Raw genomic sequence first — 18,040 nt, forward strand, 5'->3', positions numbered from 1 at the left:
CGGGGCGGTAGTCGTTTAGCTCAGTTACCTTAGCTTTCTTGGGAACAGGAACAATGGTTGCCCTCTTGAAGCATGTGGGAACAGCAGACTGGGATAAGGATTGATTGAATATGTCCGTAAACACACCAGCCAGCTGGTCTGCGCATGCTCTGAGGACGCGGCTGGGAATGCCGTCTGGGCCTGCAGCATTGCGAGGGTTAACACGTTTAAATGTTTTACTCACCTCGGCTGCAGTGAAGGAGAGCCCGCAGGTTTTGGTAGGGGGCCGTGTCAGTGGCACTGTATTGTCCTCAAAGCGGGCAAAAAAGTTGTTTAGCCTGTCTGGGAGCAAGACATCCTGGTCCGCGACGGGGCTGGTTTTCTTTTTGTAATCCGTGATTGACTGTAGACCCTGCCACATACCTCTTGTGTCTGAGCTGTTGAATTGCGACTCGATTTTGTCTCTGTACTGAGACTTAGCCTGTTTGATTGCCTTGCGGAGAGAATAGCTACACTGTTTGTATTCGGTCATGCTTCCGGTCACCTTGCCCTGGTTAAAAGCAGTGGTTCGCGCTTTCAGTTTCACGCGAATGCTGCCGTCAATCCACGGTTTCTGGTTTGGGAATGTTTTTATCGTTGCTGTGGGTACGACATCGTCAATGCACTTCCTAATGAACTCGCTCACCGAATCAGCATATTCGTCAATATTGTTGTTGGACGCGATGCGGAACATATTCCAATCCGCGTGATCGAAGCAGTCTTGAAGCGTGGATTCAGATTGGTCGGACCAGCGTTGAACAGACCTGAGCGCGGGAGCTTGTTGTTTGAGTTTCTGTTTGTAGGCTGGAATCAACAAAATGGAGTCGTGGTCAGCTTTTCCGAAAGGGGGGCGGGGGAGGGCCTTATATGCGTCGCGGAAATTAGTATAACAATGATCTAGGGTTTTCCCAGCCCTGGTAGCACAATCGATATGCTGATAGAATTTAGGGAGTTTTGTTTTTAGATTAGCCTTGTTAAAATCCCCAGCTACGATGAATGCAGCCTCAGGGTGTGTGGTTTCCAGTTTACAAAGAGTCAGATAAAGTTCGTTCAGGGCCATCGATGTGTCTGCTTGGGGGGGAATATATACGGCTGTGATTATGATTGAAGAGAATTCCCTTGGTAGATAATGCGGTCGACATTTGATTGTGAGGAGTTCTAGATCAGGTGAACAGAATGACTTGAGTTCCTGTGTGTTGTTATGATGATCACACCACTTCTCGTTAATCATAAGGCATACCCCCCCGCCCCTCTTCTTACCGGAAAGATGTTTGTTTCTGTCGGCGCGATGCATGAAGAAACCAGCTGGCTGCACCGACTCCGTTAGCGTCCCTTGAGTTAGCCATGTTTCCGTGAAGCAGAGCACGTTGCAATCCCTGATGTCTCTCTGGAATGCTACCCGTGCTCGGATTTCATCAACCTTATTGTCAAGAGACTGGACATTGGCGAGTAGTATGCTAGGGAGTGGAGCGCGATGTGCCCGTCTCCGAAGCCTGACCACGAGACCGCCTCGTTTTCCCCTTTTTCGGCGTCGCACAGGGTCGCCGGCTGGGATCAGATCCATTGTATTGGGTGGAAGGCAAAACACTGGATCCGTTTCGGGAAAGTCATATTCCTGGTAGGAACGATGATGAGTTGACGTTAATCGTATATTCAATAGTTCCTCCCGACTGTATGTAATGAAACCTAAGATTACCTGGGGTACCGATGTAAGAAATAACACGTAAAAAAATACTGCATATTTTCCAAGGAACGCGAAGCGAGGCGGCCATCTCTTTTCGGCGCTGGAAGTTCAACCGGAAGTATTGGTCCGTTTCTACTGTTCAGAGTGAATGAATCAGCTCCAAGTGAATCAGCTCCAAGGTATTGATCCGTTTCTACTGTTCAGAGTGAATGAATCAGCTCCAAGTGAATCAGCACCAAGGTATTGATCCGTTTCTACTGTTCAGAGTGAATGAATCAGCTCCAAGTGAATCAGCTCCAAGTGAATCAGCTCCAAGGTATTGATCCGTTTCTACTGTTCAGAGTGAATGAATCAGCTCCAAGTGAATCAGCTCCAAGTGAATCAGCTCCAAGGAATTGCTCCCTTTTCCTTTTTTTATTTTCAGAAACGTATTGTATCTGTCCTCAGAGTATGTGCAGACCAGCTGGCTGAAGTGTTTACGGAAATATTCAATCTCTCCCTGTCCCAGTCTGTTGTCCCCACCTGCTTCAAGATGTTCACCATTAGTGATAATGGCGCCGGAGGGGATGGCGGACGTTTTACGGGCTCCTAACCAACTGTGTTATTTCGTTTGTAACTTATTTTGTACATGACGTTGCTGCAACCCGTCTCTTATGACCGAAAGGAGATTCTGGACGTCAGAACAGCGATGACTCACCTCGAACTGGACAAAGAATTTTTTCTTTAAATGAGTCTGACGAAAAAGATATACTACTTCTCCGAGACCAGGCCCGAGATGGAAACACAGGGTGCGGAGATCGGGGGACCTTGTGAGAATTCATCTGCGAGTGGGTAACTCGCCTCTACCATTCGTTCTATTGGCCAACGTGCAATCACTGGAGAATAAACTGGATGATCTACGATTTGAAACTATCCTACCAACAGGACATTAAAAACTGTAATATCTTATGTTTCACGGTGGACCATTCTTAATTAATACACAAGGGAAACTGTTGAGCGTGAAAAACCCAGAAGCGTTACAGTTCCTGACACAAACCGGTGAGCCTGTCACCTACTGCCATACCCTGTTCAAAGGCACTTGAATCTTTTGTCTTGCCCGTTCACCATCTAAATCGTACCCATTCAGAATCCATGTCTCAATTGTCTCAAGGCTTCAACGTCCTTAATGAACCTATCTCCTCCCCTTTTATCTACACTGATTGAAGTGGATTTAACAAGTGACATCAATAAGGGATCGTAGTTTTCACCTGGATTCACCTGGTCAGTCTTTGTATATATTAGGGATCCCCATTAGCTATATTCGGCCTTGTCTCAGGATGGTAAGTTGGTGGTTGAAGAGATCCCTCTAGTGGTGTGGGGGATGTGCTTTGGCAAAGTGGGTGGGGTTATATCCTGCCTGGTTGGCCCTGTCCGGGGGTATCATCGGATGGGGCCACAGTGTCTCCTGACCCCTCCTGTCTCAGCCTCCAGTATTTATGCAGCAGTAGTTTATGTGTCGGGGGGCTAGGGTCAGTCTGTTATATCTGGAGTATTTCTCCTGTCTTATCCGGTGTCATGTGTGAATTTAAGTAAAATGTTCTCTATTTTTCTCTCTTTCTTTCTCTCTCTCGTAGGACCATGCATCAGGACTACCTGGCCTGATGACTCCTTGCTGTCCCCAGTCCACCTGGCCGTGCTGCTGCTCCAGTTTCAACTGTTCTGCCTGCGGCTATGGAACCCTGACCTGTTCACCGGACGTGCTACCTGTCCCAGACCTGCTGTTTTCAACTCTTTAGAGACAGCAGGAGTGGTAGAGATACTCAGAATGATCGGCTATGAAAAGCCAACTGACATTTACTCCTGAGGTGCTGACTTGTTGCACCCTCGAAAACTACTGTGATTATTATTAACTGACCATGATGGTCATCTATGAACATTTGAACATCTTGGCCATGTTCTGTTATAATCTCCACCCGGCACAGCCAGAAGAGGACTGGCCACCCCTCAGAGCCTGGTTCCTCTCTAGGTTTCTTCCTAGGTTCTGGCCTTTCTAGCGAGTTTTTCCTAGCCACCGTGCTTCTACACCTGCATTGCTTGCTGTTTGGGGTTTTAGGCTGGGTTTCTGTACAGCACTTTGAGATATCAGGTGATGTAAGAAGGGCTTTATAAATACATTTGATTGATTGATTGATGTCATGGAAAGAGCAGGTGATCCTAACGTTTAGTATACATACTGTATTCTAGTCAAGGCTCATCCTATATACAGTCAAAAGTTTGCACACATAATAGTGAAGACATAAACAACGATGAAATAATACATGGAATCATGGAGTAACCAAAAAAGTGTTAAACAAATCAAAATATATTTTTTATTTGAGATTCTTCAAAGTAGCCACCCTTTATGACAGCTTTGCACACTCTTGGCATTCTCTCAAACAGCTTCATGAGGTAGTTTGGTGTGCCTTGTTAAACGTTAATTTGTCAAATTTCTTTCCTTTTTAATGTGTTTGAGCCAATCAGTTGTGTTTTGACAAGGTAGGGATGGTATACAGGAGATAGCCATATTTGGTAAAAGACCAAGTCCATATTATGGCAAGAACAGCTCAAATAAGCAACGAGAAACAACAGTCCATCATTACTTTAAGACATGAAGGTCAGTCAATACGGAACATTTCAAGAACTTTGACAGTTTCTTCAAGTGCATCAGGCAAAACCCATCAAGCGCTATGATGAAACTGGCTCTCATGAGGACCGCCACAGGAAAGGAAGACCCAGAGTTACCTCTGCTGCAGAGGATAAATTCATTGGAGTTAACTGCACCTCAGATTGCAGACCAAATAAATGCTTCACAGAGTTCAAGTAACAGACACATCTCAACATCAACAGTTCAGAATCAATGGTCCAAATTGTTTCAAAGAAACCAAAAGGAAGAAGAGACTTGCTCGGGCCAAGAAACACGAGCAATGGACATTAGACCCGAAATCTATCCTTTGGTCTGATGAGTCCAAATGTGAAATGTTTGGTCTTTGTGAGACGCATAGTAGGTGAACGGATGATCTCTGCATGTGTGGTTCCCACCGTGAAGCACGGAGGAGGAGGTGTGGGGGTGCTTTGCTGGTGACACGGTCTGTGATTTATTTAGAATTCAAGGCACACTTAACCAGCATGGCAACCACAGCATTCTGCAGTGATACGCCATCCCACCTGGTTTGCGCTTAGTGGGACTATCATTAGTTTTTCAACAGGACAATGACCCAAAACACACCTCCAGGCTGTGTAAGGGCTATTTGACCAAAGAGAGTGATGGAGTGCTGCATCAGATGACCTGGCCTCCACAATCACCCGACCTCAACCCAATTGAGATGGTTTGGGATGAGTTGGATCACAGAGTGAAGAAAAAGCAGCCAACAAGTGCTCAGAATATGTGAGAACTCCTTCAAGACTGTTGGAAAAGCATTCCAGGTGAAGCTGGTTGAGAGAACACCAATAGTGTGCAAAGCTGGCATCAAGGTGGCAGGTAGCCTAGTGGTTAGAGCGTTGAACTAGTAACCGAAAGGTTGCAAGATCGAATCCCCGAGCTGACAAGGTAAAAATATGACGTTCTGCCCCTGAACAGGAAGTTAACCCACTGTTCCCCGGTAGGCCGTCATTGTAAATAAGAAGTTGTTCTTAACTGATTTGCCTAGTTAAATAAAGTAAAATGTAAAAAAAAGGCAAAGGGTGGTTACTTTGAAGAATCTCAAATATAAAATATATTGAGATTTGTTTTAACACTTTTTTGGTCACTACATGATCCTCGTAAAACTGACCATCCTACCGATCCTCGACTTCTGCGATGTCATTTACAAAATAGCCTCCAACACTCTACTCAGCAAACTGGATGCAGTCTATCACAGGGCCATCCGTCACCAAAGCCCCTTATACCACCCACCACTGCGACCTGTATGCTCTCGTCGGCTGGCCCTCGCTACATATTCGTCGCCAGACCCACTGGCTCCAGGTCATCTATAAGTCTATGCTAGGTAAAGCTCCGCCTTATCTCAGCTCACTGGTCACGATATCAACACCCACCCGTAGCACACGTTCCAGCAGGTATATCTCACTGATCATCCCCAAAGCCAACACCTCCTTTGGCCGCCTTTCCTTCCAGTTCTCTGTTGCCAGTGACTGGAACAAATTGCAAAAATCGCTGAAGCTGGAGACTTACATTTCCCTCACTAACTTTAAACATCAGCTATCTGAGCAGCTAACCGATCGCTGCAGCTGTACATAATCCATCTGTAAATAGCCCACCCAATCTACCTACCTCATCCCCATATTGTTTTAGTTACTTTGCTGCTCTTTTGCACACCAGTATCTCTACTTGCACACCTTCATCTGCTCATCATCATCTGCTCATCTGTCACTCCAGTGTTAATCTGCTAAATTGTAATTACTTTGCTACTATGGCCTATTTATTGCCTTACCTCCTCATGCCATTTGCACACACTGTATATAGACTTTCTATTTTTCTACTGTATTATTGACTGTACGCTTGTTTATTCCATGTGTAACTGTGTTGTTGTTTGTGTCGCACTGCTTTGCTTTATCTTGGCCAGGTCGCAGTTGTAAATGAGAACCTGTTCTCAACTGGCCTACCTGGTTAAATAAAGGTGAAATAAAAGAATACAAAAAATTCCATACAATGTAGAAAATAGTAAAAATAAAGAAAAACCCTTGAATGAGTAGGCGTGTCCAAACCTTTGACCGGTACTGTAAATACTGCCTTTTCTATTCAAATACTGTCTATACACACCATCATATTCATATATATATTTATATTCCAGAATCTGCTCTTTCTAATATTGCTTAATTCCTTTAATCTATTGTAAGATATTACTGCACCGTTGGAGCTAGGAACACAAGCATTTAGCTACACCCGCGATAAAATGAGCTAAATATGAGTATTCGACGAATACATTTTGATTTGAGCAGCAGTAGTAGTAGGCTAGATTCAGTGGCTCTATCCCAAATTATACCCTACGCCCTACCTATACCAGGCCTGTTCCAAACCGGCCCTGGAGGGCTGAAACACTAATGGTTTCTGTTTATAGGATGCTGCCTGTTGTCTGCCTGTTGTCTGCCTGTTCCTTCAGTGTGCTGCCTGTTCCTTCGGTGTGCTGCCTGTTGTCTGCCTGTTCCTCCAGTGTGCTGCCTGTTGTATGCCTGTTCATTCAGTGTGCTGCCTGTTGTCTGCCTGTTCCTTCAGTGTGCTGCCTGTTCTCTGCCTGTTCCTCCAGTGTGCTGCCTGTTGTCTGCCTGTTCCTCCAGTGTGCTGCCTGTTGTCTGCATGTTCCTCCAGTGTGCTGCCTGTTGTCTGCCTGTTCCTTCGGTGTGCTGCCTGTTCCTCCAGTGTGCTGCCTGTTGTGCTGCCTGTTCCTCCAGTGTGCTGCCTGTTGTCTGCCTGTTCCTCCAGTGTGCTGCCTGGTGTCTGCCTGTTCCTTCAGTGTACTGCCTGTTCCTCCAGTGTGCTGCCTGTTGTCTGCCTGTTCATTCAGTGTGCTGCCTGTTCTCTGCCTGTTCCTCCAGTGTGCTGCCTGTTCCTCCAGTGTGCTGCCTGTTGTCTGCCTGTTCATTCAGTGTGCTGCCTGTTCTCTGCCTGTTCCTCCAATGTGCTGCCTGTTGTCTGCCTGTTCCTCCAGTGTGCTGCCTGTTGTCTGTCTGTTCCTCCAGTGTGCTGCCTGTTGTATGCCTGTTCCTCCAGTGTGCTGCCTGTTGTCTGCCTGTTCCTCCAGTGTGCTGCCTGTTGTCTGCCTGTTCCTCCAGTGTGCTGTCTGTTGTCTGCCTGTTCCTCCAGTATGCTGCCTGTTGTCTGCCTGTTCCTCCAGTATGCTGCCTGTTCCTCCAGTGTGATGCCTGTTCCTTCAGTGTACTGCCTGTTCCTTCAGTGTGCTACCTGGTCCTTCAGTGTGCTGCCTGTTGTCTGCCTGTTCCTCCAGTGTGCTGCCTGTTGTATGCCTGTTCCTTCAGTGTGATGCCTGTTCCTTCAGTGTGCTGCCTGTTGTCTGCCTGTTCCTCCAGTGTGCTGCCTGTTGTCTGCCTGTTCCTCCAGTGTGCTGCCTGTTGTCTGCCTGTTCCTTCAGTGTGCTGCCTGTTCCTCCAGTGTGCTGCCTGTTGTCTGCCTGTTCCTTCAGTGTGCTGCCTGTTCCTCCAGTGTGCTGCCTGTTGTCTGCCTGTTCCTTCAGTGTGCTGCCTGTTGTCTGCCTGTTCCTTCAGTGTGCTGCCTGTTGTCTGCCTGTTCCTTCAGTGTGCTGCCTGTTCCTCCAGTGTGCTGCCTGTTGTCTGCCTGTTCCTTCAGTGTGCTGCCTGTTCCTTCAGTGTGCTGCCTGTTCCTTCAGTGTGCTGCCTGTTGTCTGCCTGTTCCTCCAGTGTGCTGCCTGTTGTCTGCCTGTTCCTTCAGTGCGCTGCCTGTTCCTCCAGTGTGCTGCCTGTTGTCTGCCTGTTGTGTGGTCCTTCAGTAAACCAGGCCCAGATGTGTTGGTAGGCAGTGGGCCCCGGACTCCCCTCACAGTTACTGGTTCCGCAGCGCTACACCAGGTGTTAGCGGTGGGCGGGTGGTATGATAGCCATGTGGAGCGTGTTGGCAGTCACACTGGGCAGGTTCCACTAGCATAAGGCCGCTAACTCTCATTAGCACCGTGAACGGTACAGGCCACAGTACACTGCCACCACAGGAGGTTGGTGGCACCATAATTGGGCAATAGACTGACCCCTGTGGACCACGGATAACAGGCCCTGGGGCAGTAGACTGACCCCTGTGGACCACGGATAACAGGCCCTGGGGCAGTAGACTGACCCCTGTGGACCACGGATAACAGGCCCTGGGGCAGTAGACTGACCCCTGTGGAACACGGATAACAGGCCCTGGGGCAGTAGACTGACCCCTGTGGACCACGGATAACAGGCCCTGGGGCAGTAGACTGACCCCTGTGGAACACGGATAACAGGCCCTGGGGCAGTAGACTGACCCCTGTGGACCACGGATAACAGGCCCTGGGGCAGTAGACTGACCCCTGTGGACCACGGATAACAGGCCCTGGGGCAGTAGACTGACCCCTGTGGACCACGGATAACAGGCCCTGGGGCAGTAGACTGACCCCTGTGGACCACGGATAACAGGCCCTGGGGCAGTAGACTGACCCCTGTGGACCACGGATAACAGGCCCTGGGGCAGTAGACTGACCCCTGTGGACCACAGATAACAGGCCCTGGGGCAGTAGACTGACCCCTGTGGACCACGGATAACAGGCCCTGGGGCAGTAGACTGACCCCTGTGGACCACGGATAACAGGCCCTGGGGCAGTAGACTGACCGCTGTGGACCACGGATAACAGGCCCTGGGGCAGTAGACTGACCCCTGTGGACCACGGATAACAGGCCCTGGGGCAATAGACTGACCCCTGTGGACCACGGATAACAGGCCCTGGGGCAGTAGACTGACCCCTGTGGACCACGGATAACAGGCCCTGGGGCAGTAGACTGACCCCTGTGGAACACGGATAACAGGCCCTGGGGCAGTAGACTGACCCCTGTGGACCACGGATAACAGGCCCTGGGGCAGTAGACTGACCCCTGTGGACCACGGATAACAGGCCCTGGGGCAGTAGACTAACCCCTGTGGACCACGGATAACAGGCCCTGGGGCAATAAACTGACCCCTGTGGACCACGGATAACAGGCTCTGGGGCAGTAGACTAACCCCTGTGGACCACGGATAACAGGCCCTGGGGCAGTAGACTAACCCCTGTGGACCACGGATAACAGGCCCTGGGGCAATAAACTGACCCCTGTGGACCACGGATAACAGGCCCTGGGGCAGTAGACTGACCCCTGTGGACCACGGATAACAGGCCCTGGGGCAGTAGACTGACCCCTGTGGACCACGGATAACAGGCCCTGGGGCAGTAGACTGACCCCTGTGGACCACGGATAACAGGCCCTGGGGCAGTAGACTGACCCCTGTGGAACACGGATAACAGGCCCTGGGGCAGTAGACTGACCCCTGTGGACCACGGATAACAGGCCCTGGGGCAGTAGACTAACCCCTGTGGACCACGGATAACAGGCCCTGGGGCAGTAGACTGACCCCTGTGGACCACGGATAACAGGCCCTGGGGCAGTAGACTAACCCCTGTGGACCACGGATAACAGGCCCTGGGGCAGTAGACTGACCCCTGTGGACCACGGATAACAGGCCCTGGGGCAGTAGACTAACCCCTGTGGACCACGGATAACAGGCCCTGGGGCAATAAACTGACCCCTGTGGACCACGGATAACAGGCCCTGGGGCAGTAGACTGACCCCTGTGGACCACGGATAACAGGCCCTGGGGCAGTAGACTGACCCCTGTGGACCACGGATAACAGGCCCTGGGGCAGTAGACTGACCCCTGTGGACCACGGATAACAGGCCCTGGGGCAGTAGACTGACCCCTGTGGAACACGGATAACAGGCCCTGGGGCAGTAGACTGACCCCTGTGGACCACGGATAACAGGCCCTGGGGCAGTAGACTGACCCCTGTGGACCACGGATAACAGGCCCTGGGGCAGTAGACTGACCCCTGTGGACCACGGATAACAGGCCCTGGGGCAGTAGACTAACCCCTGTGGACCACGGATAACAGGCCCTGGGGCAGTAGACTGACCCCTGTGGACCACGGATAACAGGCCCTGGGGCAGTAGACTGACCCCTGTGGACCACGGATAACAGGCCCTGGGGCAGTAGACTGACCCCTGTGGACCACGGATAACAGGCCCTGGGGCAGTAGACTGACCCCTGTGGAACACGGATAACAGGCCCTGGGGCAGTAGACTGACCCCTGTGGACCACGGATAACAGGCCCTGGGGCAGTAGACTGACCCCTGTGGAACACGGATAACAGGCCCTGGGGCAGTAGACTGACCCCTGTGGACCACGGATAACAGGCCCTGGGGCAGTAGACTGACCCCTGTGGACCACGGATAACAGGCCCTGGGGCAATAAACTGACCCCTGTGGACCACGGATAACAGGCCCTGGGGCAATAAACTGACCCCTGTGGACCACGGATAACAGGCCCTGGGGCAGTAGACTGACCCCTGTGGACCACGGATAACAGGCCCTGGGGCAGTAGACTGACCCCTGTGGACCACGGATAACAGGCCCACAAGCTGGTAACACAAGCATTTAACTGCACCGGTAGAGGAGTTGTATTTCATCTGTGAAACTGTGTACGCCACCAATAAACGTGAATTTGATAGCTAATGAAATAAAAGACAGATGGCCGCTGATCACCCAAGCCAAGGGTTGTCCAGGGGTGAATAGGGTGTTCTTATAGGCTGAGTAGAGGACTTTGACAGGGCTGGGGTAGGGTTGTGACAGGGCTGGGTAAGGTAGGGTTGTGACAGGGCTGGGTAAGGTAGGGCTGGGGGAGGGTTGTGACAGGGCTGGGTAAGGTAGGTTTGTGACAGGGCTGGGTAAGGTAGGGTTGTGACAGGGCTGGGTAAGGTAGGGCTGGGTAAGGTAGGGTTGTGACAGGGCTGGGTAAGGTAGGGCTGGGTAAGGTAGGGTTGTGACAGGGCTGGGTAAGGTAGGGCTGGGTAAGATAGGGTTGTGACAGGGCTGGGTAAGGTAGGCTGGGGTAGGGTTGTGTCAGGGCTGGGTAAGGTAGGGTTGTGACAGGGCTGGGTAAGGTAGGGCTGGGTAAGGTAGGGTTGTGACAGGGCTGGGTAAGGTAGGGCTGGGTAAGGTAGGGTTGTGACAGGGCTGGGTAAGGTAGGGCTGGGTAAGGTAGGGCTGGGTAAGGTAGGGCTGGGTAAGGTAGGGTTGTGACAGGGCTGGGTAAGGTAGGGCTGGGGTAGGGTTGTGACAGGGCTGGGTAAGGTAGGGTTGTGACAGGGCTAGGTAAGGTAGGGCTGGGGTAGGGTAGTGACAGGGCTGGGTAAGGTAGGGTTGTGACAGGGCTGGTTAAGGTAGGGTTGTGACAGGGCTGGGTAAGGTAGGGTTGTGACAGGGCTAGGTAAGGTAGGGCTGGGTAAGGTAGGGCTGGGTAGGGTTGTGACAGGGCTGGGTAGGTAGGGCTGGGTAGGGGTTGTGACAGGGCTGGGTAAGGTAGGGCTGGGTAAGGTAAGGCTGGGGTAGGGTTGTGACAGGGCTGGGTAAGGTAGGGCTGGGTAAGGTAGGGCTGGGGTAGGGTTGTGACAGGGCTGGGAAAGGTAGGGTTGTGACAGGGCCAGGTAAGGTAGGGCTGGGTAAGGTAGGGTTGTGAAGGGGCTGGGTAAGGTAGGGTTGTGATAGGGCTGGGTAAGGTAGAGCTGGGTAAGGTAAGGCTGGGGTAGGGTTGTGACAGGGCTGGGTAAGGTAGGGCTGGGTAAGGTAGGGCTGGGTAGGGTTGTGACAGGGCTGGGTAAGGTAGGGCTGGGTAGGGTTGTGACAGGGCTGGGTAAGGTAGGGCTGGGGTAGGGTTGTGACAGGGCTGGGTAAGGTAGGGTTGTGACAGGGCTAGGTAAGGTAGGGCTGGGTAAGGTAGGGTTGTGAAGGGGCTGGGTAAGGTAGGGTTGTGATAGGGCTGGGTAAGGTAGAGCTGGGTAAGGTAGGGCTGGGGTAGGGTTGTGACAGGGCTGGGTAAGGTAGGGCTGGGGTAGGATTGTGATAGGGCTGGGTAAGGTAGAGCTGGGTAAGGTAAGGCTGGGGTAGGGTTGTGACAGGGCTGGGTAAGGTAGGGCTGGGGTAGGGTTGTGACAGGGCTGGGTAAGGTAGGGCTGGGTAAGGTAGGGCTGGGGTAGGGTTGTGACAGGGCTGGGTAAGGTAGGGTTGTGACAGGGCTGGGTAAGGTAGGGCTGGGGGAGGGTTGTGACAGGGCTGGGTAAGGTAGGTTTGTGACAGGGCTGGGTAAGGTAGGGTTGTGACAGGGCTGGGTAAGGTAGGGCTGGGTAAGGTAGGGTTGTGACAGGGCTGGGTAAGGTAGGGCTGGGTAAGGTAGGGTTGTGACAGGGCTGGGTAAGGTAGGGCTGGGGTAGGGTTGTGACAGGGCTGGGTAAGGTAGGGTTGTGACAGGGCTGGGTAAGGTAGGGCTGGGTAAGGTAGGGTTGTGACAGGGCTGGGTAAGGTAGGGCTGGGTAAGGTAGGGTTGTGACAGGGCTGGGTAAGGTAGGGCTGGGTAAGGTAGGGCTGGGTAAGGTAGGGTTGTGACAGGGCTGGGTAAGGTAGGGCTGGGGTAGGGTTGTGACAGGGCTGGGTAAGGTAGGGTTGTGACAGGGCTAGGTAAGGTAGGGCTGGGGTAGGGTTGTGACAGGGCTGGGTAAGGTAGGGTTGTGACAGGGCTAGGTAAGGTAGGGCTGGGGTAGGGTAGTGACAGGGCTGGGTAAGGTAGGGTTGTGACAGGGCTGGGTAAGGTAGGGTTGTGACAGGGCTGGGTAAGGTAGGGTTGTGACAGGGCCAGGTAAGGTAGGGCTGGGTAAGGTAGGGTTGTGAAGGGGCTGGGTAAGGTAGGGTTGTGATAGGGCTGGGTAAGGTAGAGCTGGGTAAGGTAAGGCTGGGGTAGGGTTGTGACAGGGCTGGGTAAGGTAGGGCTGGGTAAGGTAGGGCTGGGGTAGGGTTGTGACAGGGCTGGGTAAGGTAGGGCTGGGTAAGGTAGGGCTGGGTAGGGTTGTGACAGGGCTGGGTAAGGTAGGGCTGGGTAAGGTAGGGCTGGGGTAGGGTTGTGACAGGGCTGGGTAAGGTAGGGTTGTGACAGGCCTGGGTAAGGTAGGGCTGGGGGAGGGTTGTGACAGGGCTGGGTAAGGTAGGTTTGTGACAGGGCTGGGTAAGGTAGGGTTGTGACAGGGCTGGGTAAGGTAGGGCTGGGTAAGGTAGGGTTGTGACAGGACTGGGTAAGGTAGGGCTGGGTAAGGTAGGGTTGTGACAGGGCTGGGTAAGGTAGGGCTGGGGTAGGGTTGTGACAGGGCTGGGTAAGGTAGGGTTGTGACAGGGCTGGGTAAGGTAGGGCTGGGTAAGGTAGGGTTGTGACAGGGCTGGGTAAGGTAGGGCTGGGTAAGGTAGGGTTGTGACAGGGCTGGGTAAGGTAGGGCTGGGTAAGGTAGGGCTGGGTAAGGTAGGGCTGGGTAAGGTAGGGTTGTGACAGGGCTGGGTAAGGTAGGGCTGGGGTAGGGTTGTGACAGGGCTGGGTAAGGTAGGGTTGTGACAGGGCTAGGTAAGGTAGGGCTGGGGTAGGGTAGTGACAGGGCTGGGTAAGGTAGGGTTGTGACAGGGCTGGGTAAGGTAGGGTTGTGACAGGGCCAGGTAAGGTAGGGCTGGGTAAGGTAGGGTTGTGAAGGGGCTGGGTAAGGTAGGGTTGTGATAGGGCTGGGTAAGGTAGAGCTGGGTAAGGTAAGGCTGGGGTAGGGTTGTGACAGGGCTGGGTAAGGTAGGGCTGGGTAAGGTAGGGCTGGGGTAGGGTTGTGACAGGGCTGGGTAAGTTAGGGCTGGGTAAGGTAGGGCTGGGTAGGGTTGTGACAGGGCTGGGTAAGGTAGGGCTGGGTAGGGTTGTGACAGGGCTGGGTAAGGTAGGGCTGGGGTAGGGTTGTGACAGGGCTGGGTAAGGTAGGGTTGTGACAGGGCTAGGTAAGGTAGGGCTGGGTAAGGTAGGGTTGTGAAGGGGCTGGGTAAGGTAGGGTTGTGATAGGGCTGGGTAAGGTAGAGCTGGGTAAGGTAGGGCTGGGGTAGGGTTGTGACAGGGCTGGGTAAGGTAGGGCTGGGGTAGGATTGTGATATGGCTGGGTAAGGTAGAGCTGGGTAAGGTAAGGCTGGGGTAGGGTTGTGACAGGGCTGGGTAAGGTAGGGCTGGGTAAGGTAGGGCTGGGGTAGGGTTGTGACAGGGCTGGGTAAGGTAGGGCTGGGTAAGGTAGGGCTGGGGTAGGGTTGTGACAGGGCTGGGTAAGGTAGGGCTGGGGTAGGGTTGTGACAGGGCTGGGTAAGGTAGGGTTGTGACAGGGCTAGGTAAGGTAGGGCTGGGTAAGGTAGGGTTGTGAAGGGGCTGGGTAAGGTAGGGTTGTGATAGGGCTGGGTAAGGTAGAGCTGGGTAAGGTAGGGCTGGGGTAGGGTTGTGACAGGGCTGGGTAAGGTAGGGCTGGGGTAGGATTGTGATATGGCTGGGTAAGGTAGAGCTGGGTAAGGTAAGGCTGGGGTAGGGTTGTGACAGGGCTGGGTAAGGTAGGGCTGGGTAAGGTAGGGCTGGGGTAGGGTTGTGACAGGGCTGGGTAAGGTAGGGCTGGGTAAGGTAGGGCTGGGGTAGGGTTGTGACAGGGCTGGGTAAGGTAGGGCTGGGGTAGGGTTAGGGGGTTGTGACAGGGCTGGGTAAGGTAGGGCTGGGGTAAGGTAGGGCTGGGGTAGGGTTAGGGGGTTGTGACAGGGCTGGGTAAGGTAGGGCTGGGGTAGGGTTAGGGGGTTGTGACAGGGCTGGGTAAGGTAGGGCTGGGTAAGGTAGGGCTGGGGTAGGATTGTGACAGGGCTGGGTAAGGTAGGGCTGGGTAAGGTAGGGCTGGGGTAGGGTTGTGACAGGGCTGGGTAAGGTAGGGCTGGGGTAGGGTTAGGGGGTTGTGACAGGGCTGGGTAAGGTAGGGCTGGGGTAGGGTTAGGGGGTTGTGACAGGGCTGGGTAAGGTAGGGTTGTGACAGGGCTGGGTAAGGTAGGGCTGGGTAAGGTAGGGCTGGGTAAGGTAGGGCTGGGTAAGGTAGGGTTGTGACAGGGCTGGGTAAGGTAGGGCTGGGGTAGGGTTGTGACAGGGCTGGGTAAGGTAGGGTTGTGACAGGGCTAGGTAAGGTAGGGCTGGGGTAGGGTAGTGACAGGGCTGGGTTGGGTAGGGTTGTGACAGGGCTGGGTAAGGTAGGGTTGTGACAGGGCCAGGTAAGGTAGGGCTGGGTAAGGTAGGGTTGTGAAGGGGCTGGGTAAGGTAGGGTTGTGATAGGGCTGGGTAAGGTAGAGCTGGGTAAGGTAAGGCTGGGGTAGGGTTGTGACAGGGCTGGGTAAGGTAGGGCTGGGTAAGGTAGGGCTGGGGTAGGGTTGTGACAGGGCTGGGTAAGGTAGGGCTGGGTAAGGTAGGGCTGGGTAGGGTTGTGACAGGGCTGGGTAAGGTAGGGCTGGGTAGGGTTGTGACAGGGCTGGGTAAGGTAGGGCTGGGGTAGGGTTGTGACAGGGCTGGGTAAGGTAGGGTTGTGACAGGGCTAGGTAAGGTAGGGCTGGGTAAGGTAGGGTTGTGAAGGGGCTGGGTAAGGTAGGGTTGTGATAGGGCTGGGTAAGGTAGAGCTGGGTAAGGTAGGGCTGGGGTAGGGTTGTGACAGGGCTGGGTAAGGTAGGGCTGGGGTAGGATTGTGATATGGCTGGGTAAGGTAGAGCTGGGTAAGGTAAGGCTGGGGTAGGGTTGTGACAGGGCTGGGTAAGGTAGGGCTGGGTAAGGTAGGGCTGGGGTAGGGTTGTGACAGGGCTGGGTAAGGTAGGGCTGGGTAAGGTAGGGCTGGGGTAGGGTTGTGACAGGGCTGGGTAAGGTAGGGCTGGGGTAGGGTTGTGACAGGGCTGGGTAAGGTAGGGTTGTGACAGGGCTAGGTAAGGTAGGGCTGGGTAAGGTAGGGTTGTGAAGGGGCTGGGTAAGGTAGGGTTGTGATAGGGCTGGGTAAGGTAGAGCTGGGTAAGGTAGGGCTGGGGTAGGGTTGTGACAGGGCTGGGTAAGGTAGGGCTGGGGTAGGATTGTGATATGGCTGGGTAAGGTAGAGCTGGGTAAGGTAAGGCTGGGGTAGGGTTGTGACAGGGCTGGGTAAGGTAGGGCTGGGTAAGGTAGGGCTGGGGTAGGGTTGTGACAGGGCTGGGTAAGGTAGGGCTGGGTAAGGTAGGGCTGGGGTAGGGTTAGGGGGTTGTGACAGGGCTGGGTAAGGTAGGGCTGGGTAGGGTTAGGGGGTTGTGACAGGGCTGGGTAAGGTAGGGCTGGGTAGGGTTAGGGGGTTGTGACAGGGCTGGGTAAGGTAGGGCTGGGTAGGGTTAGGGGGTTGTGACAGGGCTGGGTAAGGTAGGGCTGGGGTAGGGTTAGGGGGTTGTGACAGGGCTGGGTAAGGTAGGGCTGGGGTAGGGTTAGGGGGTTGTGACAGGGCTGGGTAAGGTAGGGCTGGGGTAGGGTTAGGGGGTTGTGACAGGGCTGGGTAAGGTAGGGCTGGGGTAGGGTTAGGAGGTTGTGACAGGGCTGGGTAAGGTAGGGCTGGGGTAGGGTTAGGGGGTTGTGACAGGGCTGGGTAAGGTAGGGCTGGGGTAGGGTTAGGGGGTTGTGACAGGGCTGGGTAAGGTAGGGCTGGGGTAGGGTTAGGGGGTTGTGACAGGGCTGGGTAAGGTAGGGCTGGGGTAGGGTTAGGGGGTTGTGACAGGGCTGGGTAAGGTAGGGCTGGGGTAGGGTTAGGGGGTTGTGACAGGGCTGGGTAAGGTAGGGCTGGGGTAGGGTTAGGGTGTTGTGACAGGGCTGGGTAAGGTAGGGCTGGGTAGGGTTAGGGGGTTGTGACAGGGCTGGGTAAGGTAGGGCTGGGTAAGGTAGGGCTGGGTAGGGTTAGGGGGTTGTGACAGGGCTGGGTAAGGTAGGGCTGGGGTAGGGTTAGGGGGTTGTGACAGGGCTGGGTAAGGTAGGGCTGGGTAGGGTTAGGGGGTTGTGACAGGGCTGGGTAAGGTAGGGCTGGGTAAGGTAGGGCTGGGTAGGGTTAGGGGGTTGTGACAGGGCTGGGTAAGGTAGGGCTGGGGTAGGGTTAGGGGGTTGTGACAGGGCTGGGTAAGGTAGGGCTGGGGTAGGGTTAGGGGGTTGTGACAGGGCTGGGTAAGGTAGGGCTGGGGTAGGGTTAGGGGGTTGTGACAGGGCTGGGTAAGGTAGGGCTGGGGTAGGGTTAGGGGGTTGTGACAGGGCTGGGTAAGGTAGGGCTGGGGTAGGGTTAGGGGGTTGTGACAGGGCTGGGTAAGGTAGGGCTGGGGTAGGGTTAGGGGGTTGTGACAGGGCTGGGTAAGGTAGGGCTGGGGTAGGGTTAGGGGGTTGTGGTATGATTGTTCAACAAGGGCTGATTGATGGTTTTCACAATGCCACTCACTTTGTGTTGATTATGAGTCACTCACCTTGTGTTGGTTATGAGTCACTCACCTTGTGTTAGTTATGAGTCACTCACCTTGTGTTGGTTATGAGTCACTCACCTTGTGTTGGTTGTACTCAGGTCCTCTTTGTCTGGTCTCTATCTCTTCATAGACTGGTGCTGCTCCCTCTCTGCAGACCTGCTGGTACTCTCTCCTCAGCTGCTGGATACGGTCCACACTACTGTAGCAGACAGAGAGCAGGGTTAAGGGTTAGAG

The 18,040-nt window shown here is 53.7% G+C and overlaps 1 protein-coding gene across 3 annotated transcripts in view; it reads right to left on the reverse strand.

Annotated features, from left to right (window-relative positions):
• Positions 1–18,040, reverse strand: part of LOC139546214 (partitioning defective 3 homolog B-like) — a 425,714-nt gene that overhangs the window by 88,195 nt on the left and 319,479 nt on the right. For all 3 annotated transcript variants that reach the window (XM_071354341.1, XM_071354342.1, XM_071354340.1), the window contains one exon: positions 17,885–18,005. In XM_071354341.1, coding sequence (XP_071210442.1) covers positions 17,885–18,005 — 121 coding nt within the window. The remainder of the gene's footprint in view (positions 1–17,884; positions 18,006–18,040) is intronic.

This window comes from Salvelinus alpinus, chromosome 20 (genome assembly GCF_045679555.1).
Source record: "Salvelinus alpinus chromosome 20, SLU_Salpinus.1, whole genome shotgun sequence".
In the NCBI taxonomy this organism is placed as follows: Eukaryota; Metazoa; Chordata; class Actinopteri; order Salmoniformes; family Salmonidae; genus Salvelinus; species Salvelinus alpinus.